At 32.8% G+C, this 6000-nt stretch overlaps 1 protein-coding gene across 4 annotated transcripts in view; it reads right to left on the bottom strand.

Annotated features, from left to right (window-relative positions):
- LOC105364350 (choline-phosphate cytidylyltransferase A) overlaps positions 1 to 6000 on the bottom strand; it is a 35192-nt gene that overhangs the window by 4580 nt on the left and 24612 nt on the right. For 3 of the 4 annotated variants that reach the window (XM_011502251.1, XM_011502252.1, XM_011502254.1), the window contains exons 3-8: positions 5115 to 5223; positions 4782 to 4898; positions 4560 to 4711; positions 3909 to 4130; positions 2420 to 2587; positions 1772 to 1899 (exon numbers count right to left, since the gene is read on the bottom strand). In XM_011502251.1, coding sequence (XP_011500553.1) covers positions 1772 to 1899; positions 2420 to 2587; positions 3909 to 4130; positions 4560 to 4711; positions 4782 to 4898; positions 5115 to 5223 — 896 coding nt within the window. Of the gene's footprint in view, positions 1 to 1771; positions 1900 to 2415; positions 2588 to 3908; positions 4131 to 4559; positions 4712 to 4781; positions 4899 to 5114; positions 5224 to 6000 lie in introns of all 4 variants that reach the window. The other variant, XR_912949.1, reaches the window with a different exon arrangement.

Raw genomic sequence — 6000 nt, 5'->3', positions numbered from 1 at the left:
ATTAATTTTTTTTTTTTTTTTTTTTTTTTTTTTATTAAAAGCTGTTTTCAATTGTAACGTCTGTAATAGGCGGCCTTTCTTAAAAATGTTGAATAAAAATTTTAATAAAAGTTTATTAACTCTTATTATCCGTGTTTGAAAAAAAAAAAAAAAGTTTTACTCGGAACCATTTTTATACTAAACCGCAATTTGAGAAAAATGGAAAGAAAACTTTAAGTTGATGGTCATACCGTAATTATAACAGAATTGTTTTCTCCATATTTTGCAATAAAGAAGGGATACAGGTATTTTGTACAGTTACAACTAACGAATGCTAAAACGATAATGGCAATCTATGAAATTATTATCATAAGCATACGCGAGTTTAAATATGAAAACATGAAAATATTTGAAATCTAATGTATTATATGTAAAGCACTGAAGCATATAGTCACAGCATAGTTGAACACTTTGTAGTTACATAGGAATAGATAAATAAATATTTAAACTAAGTAATATGCATATTTAACACGAATTTGTCAATTTTGAAAATTGAACGATATAATTTGAATATAAAAATAATGAAAATAAAATGATATATTTATTTTTCTTCGTTTTAACTTTTTTTTCCCCCGTCTTTTAACATATTCTATTGTCATTCCACGGACGGATTATTCAAGTTGAATGCAGAAATTGCATAAGCAATCGCTTTTACTTCTTAACGAATCTTCAATTAACGTAGCTCTTTCTCGGCTGTAGGTTCGATATAACGGAGAGGAATCGATGGCATTCATTAGGTTTCTTTGCAACTCAGTTGTAGCATTCCGTTGGGGTCAATAACATCGAATGGTATAAATCATAAAACCAGTGTACTCGGCAAGTTTCATCGTACAATTTGTTTGGGTTAGAACGCTTGATAGAAGGAATACACCTTGGTTCGCGCCAAATCACTCTCAAATTATTTATACCGCACGAGCATCTCCTCATTAGCGAGCGTCGCTATTATCGATGATCAAAATAAAAAATAAAAAAAAAAAATAAAAAAAAAAAACACATCCGTCGGAGAACGCGAGAAATCGCACAACTTCATCCATAAATTAAATGGAAATGTCACCAATATGCGTGCATCAGCAGTACTTAATGGCAGTATTGGCTGGTCGTGATACAGCGCGCGTATCCTTAATTGGAGCCTAAAATACCTCGTTTACAATACACAAATACGCGTGTGTACAGGCTATTTCAAGAAGGCGCGCAGAATCCGGGTTTGCTTCTGCCAAAGGGCGTAATCGCGGTTAATTAATAATATGCTTAGCATCGTGCGGATAAAGCTGCCTCCTTCACTGCTTCCACGTCCACAAGTTTGGAACAATTAAATGTAAAAACAAAAACAAAACAAACAAAAAAAAAAAACAAAAAAAAGAAGAAGAAGAAGAAGAAGAAGAAGAACAACAACAACAACAACAACAACAAAAGAAAAAGAAAAAGAGTATGAGCGTTTAGGAAAGAATCCAAGCTGCCAACACCACTTTTCACCATAAGAACTTACAAAGCAGGATTGTTATTGTAGTCGCAATGCTTAACAATGTCTTAACAATGACATGTCGAAGGATCGAAAGTAAATGTTATTTATGACAATTGTAGCCAACCCAATGAATAAAGATTATTAAAGCTCGTGTGGTTGTTAATCGAGACGCATTCATCATTGATTTAAAGCAAGCAGGAGTAGTTATGGAGGAGTGTGAAGAATGACGATCCGACGAGCTAATCTACGGAGTCGAATGCTGTGAGGTACCTTGTGCTGTCTTCGTCGTTATCGCAGCCGCTGCTGTTGCTGCTATTGGGACTGCCGTCACGCTTCGGGCTGGCGGGGGGTGAGAGGGCCTGCATCAAACGCCCTTTGCCCTCGTTCCATATCGTCGACTGTAGGCGTTATCGACGATTAAAAAAAAAAAAAAAAAAAAAAAAAAAAAAAAAATCAAAGAAAACACCATAATGAATTAGCTTGAGGTTGTGGGCTATTAATTTCAAGTTTTACTAAACAAGTGTACATGTGACAATTCGCGCCAATATACAAAACAATGTCTAAAGAGAAAATAGCCATGAGTTATTGTGTTAAAATGTATTTATTTCCATTATCTGTTCTTCTTCGTTATAGAAAAGAAAAAAAAAAGAAAAAAAAAAGAAAAAAAAACATTACGCAATAGAAAAGTAATACTTTGGCGATGTATAAAAATATGCTCTTCTCGTTTTATAATTAATACGAATAAGCTTTGTACATGCATTAGAAAACGATACAAATGTGGGCGTAATAATCGATATAAATTAAATAATATATTAAATCGGTTATAAAGATGTGCTGTTAAAACCGTAAATAACTTATACAAATACACAAGAAAAATATAATCACTATGAATATTGGATATATATGATACATACGCACCAGTCTTCCATCTCGACCAAAAAGGAGAAGAAACGCATCGATAAAGTCCCTCGACTTTTCTTCCCACTTACTTATCATGTCAATTCGCTTTTCTCCAAAGTTCTCGATCACTCTCTTTCCTTTGTCTTTTAAATCATCAAACTTATTCTGCAACCGGAACTTTTTCTCCTGTGAAAAATTCGGGTATAATGTTATTATCTAATTTCAAAGACACATTGCCATTTTCAATGGAAAGGTTATCATTGACATATTGATTTCATCGAAGGAAATATTTCCGTTTTATTTTTCTAAGCGACCGATTAAGAATGCAAAGCGCATTTTTATGCTTTTACACGACTCTCGTCGTTTCCACTACTATTGCTACTACTGCTACTGCTGCTACTACTACTACTACTACTACTGCTGCTGTTGCTACCACTACTACTACTACTACTACTGTTGTTGCTACCACTACAACTATTACCACTACTGCTGTTGCTATCACTAGTACTATAACAACAACTACCACTACTACTACTACTACCACTACTACTACTACTACTACTACTACTACTACTACTACTACTACTACTACTACTACTACTACTACTACTACTACTACTACTACTACTACTACTACTACTACTACTACTACTACTACTACTACTACTACTACTACTACTACTACTACTACTACTACTACTACTACTACTACTACTACTACTACTACTACTACTACTACTACTACTACTACTACTACTACTACTACTACTACTACTACTACTACTACTACTACTACTACTATTACTACTACTACTATTACTACTACTACTATTACTACTACTACTATTACTACTACTACTATTACTACTACTACTATTACTACTACTACTATTACTACTACTACTATTACTACTACTACTATTACTACTACTACTATTACTACTACTACTATTACTACTACTACTATTACTACTACTACTATTACTACTACTACTATTACTACTACTACTATTACTACTACTACTATTACTACTACTACTATTACTACTACTACTATTACTACTACTACTATTACTACTACTACTATTACTACTACTACTATTACTACTACTACTATTACTACTACTACTATTACTACTACTACTATTACTACTACTACTATTACTACTACTACTATTACTACTACTACTATTACTACTACTACTATTACTACTACTACTATTACTACTACTACTATTACTACTACTACTATTACTACTACTACTATTACTACTACTACTATTACTACTACTACTATTACTACTACTACTATTACTACTACTACTACTGCTACTGCTACTACTGCTACTAGAGCATATGCTAAAACTAAATGTAAAAAAAAAAAAAAAAAAAAAAAAAAAAAAAAATTCAAATTCAAATTCTTATTCGTTGTCCTTAAAATTTTTATTTAATAAGCTACTGGCTAATTAGCCACCACTCCGTGCTCATATGAAAAATTGTAACTTACATTCAGAAACGATACGTTGAGTTCTTTGGCGCTATAACCTCTAGCAAGATTTCGCCTCACATAAATGTCATAATCTTTGACAATTCTTGCTACAATGTCGGAAGTCGAGACCCCTTCCGTTCGCTGCGTCGCCACGAACATTCCCTTCGCCTTTAATTTAGCATAAACATCATCCGCTTCGTCGGTCATGTACGGAATATCGTCATGAGCTACAAAGTCGATCTACAAATTCGAATTCGGTATTATTCACACCAATCGTATATAAAACTGAACATTGCCAATTGTCCGAGCGACGCCGAATACTATTGTAAATGCTCAATTACATTACTTCCGTTCGACAATCGTAAGTGAATAAGTAATAGATATTACGTATACGACTATCGAACGAAATTATAAATTATACATGCGCACATACGCACATGCATGCGTGCATACATTCATCTGCATACACTCATGTATGTACGAGTGTATGTATAAATCATTATTAACATTTTATTGATAAAATATAGCAATGGGGAAAGGTATTATAGAAAGCCTAATCGCCCATTGTAATGATTATGTGTGCATCACGTAATTAATTCGTAGCTCGCAAAGGACTCGTGAAAAAAGCTTGCTATTCCGAGTAAAATGTTCGTGCAAATATCGCATTACTTTATGCTTTTCAATGAATTCGTCATCCAACTCCCATGGCGCATCTCGGACGACCTCGTCGACGTACCGGCAATGTCTTACAGCATCATATCGCTCGGAGTCTGTCATCACTGTGCGCCCTTTCTTACTGTGGGTTAGCTCATCATTGCACACTAAAATATCACATTTAAGGTTTTGCATTTATTTTATAATGACGTTTCTTATGTTCGGCCATGTATTTACCTCCTACTATGAGATATACGTTAGGGAAAATATTTTTAGCTTGCATTAATTGTCTCGCGTGCCCTTGATGAAAGAGATCGTATATCCCATCTGCGTAGACACGTACTCTCCGTGGAGCTAAAAATTGTAATAGAACGATAGGAGAGATGAATAAAAAAAAATTGAATCACTTAATTCGCAAGCAATTCTTATTGTTTCCTCGTAATTACAACATTCATCCTTCCTGCATTTTTAACTTTTAACTTAATAACTTGGTAATCGTTAAATAAACAAAAAAAATAAAACAATTGGAGTGATCGTTGTAACGTTGTAAATTTATAGATATTAACATACCGTGTCCACTACATGCCATTTCCAGCGATATTTTCATATTGTAATTGCAATCATCTGCTTCTACAAGTGCTCCTGGTTCATCGCTGAATGGAGCTTCTTTACAGATGGACTGAAATTATACAAAACTTATAATCATAAAAGAAAACACAGCAAAATGATAATAAAGAATACATTGAAAGACAATGGATATATTATGTATGATATATGCACAGCATAAACATAATAATGTAATAAAAATATTGTAAAAGACAAAAAAAAAAAAAAAAAAAAAAAAAAAAAAAAAAAACAATAAGGTGTATTAAATATTGTACCTTTTAAATTAAATTCAATCTAAACATACTCAAAGTAAGCTCAAAGTAGATTTGAAGGGGGGGGGGATAAAAACAAAAAAACAAAAATAAAAGAAAAAACCTCCTTCGATACGACTAATTGCTAATAAATATGCAGTATTGAGAATATGATGTAATGCACTCGATGATGTAAAGGATACTTTCGGTTTAAGCTGTCCAACACTTTTATTAACAATGTGTCGGTCGATTTGAAGACAATTTGATATAAATGATATTACAGCTTTGATAAATGCTCATACAAACGCCAACAATATAACTCTTACTCGCAATTATTCACAACTTGTCATCTATCTCATTGTTTACGCATATGTATCTCATGTACGTAATGTATGTGAGTTCATCGTTTAATGTAATGTCTAGTTACATTGTAATGTTTATGGTAAAATTTCGATTGTTAATTAGACCTTTCGAAATAATAATTTAGAGATCCACGAGTATATTTTTCATTCTCAGCTGTATTTACATATATAATTCTTTTACATCCACATAAATCATTGAGATAATGTAACAATATGAACTATTTACTACGTCATTAT

Source organism: Ceratosolen solmsi, unplaced genomic scaffold, assembly GCF_000503995.2.
Source record: "Ceratosolen solmsi marchali unplaced genomic scaffold, CerSol_1.0 scaffold31, whole genome shotgun sequence".
NCBI lineage: Eukaryota > Metazoa > Arthropoda > Insecta > Hymenoptera > Agaonidae > Ceratosolen > Ceratosolen solmsi.
The sequence above is the reverse complement of the archived record's forward strand: the minus strand, read 5'-3'. Positions and strand labels throughout refer to the sequence as shown.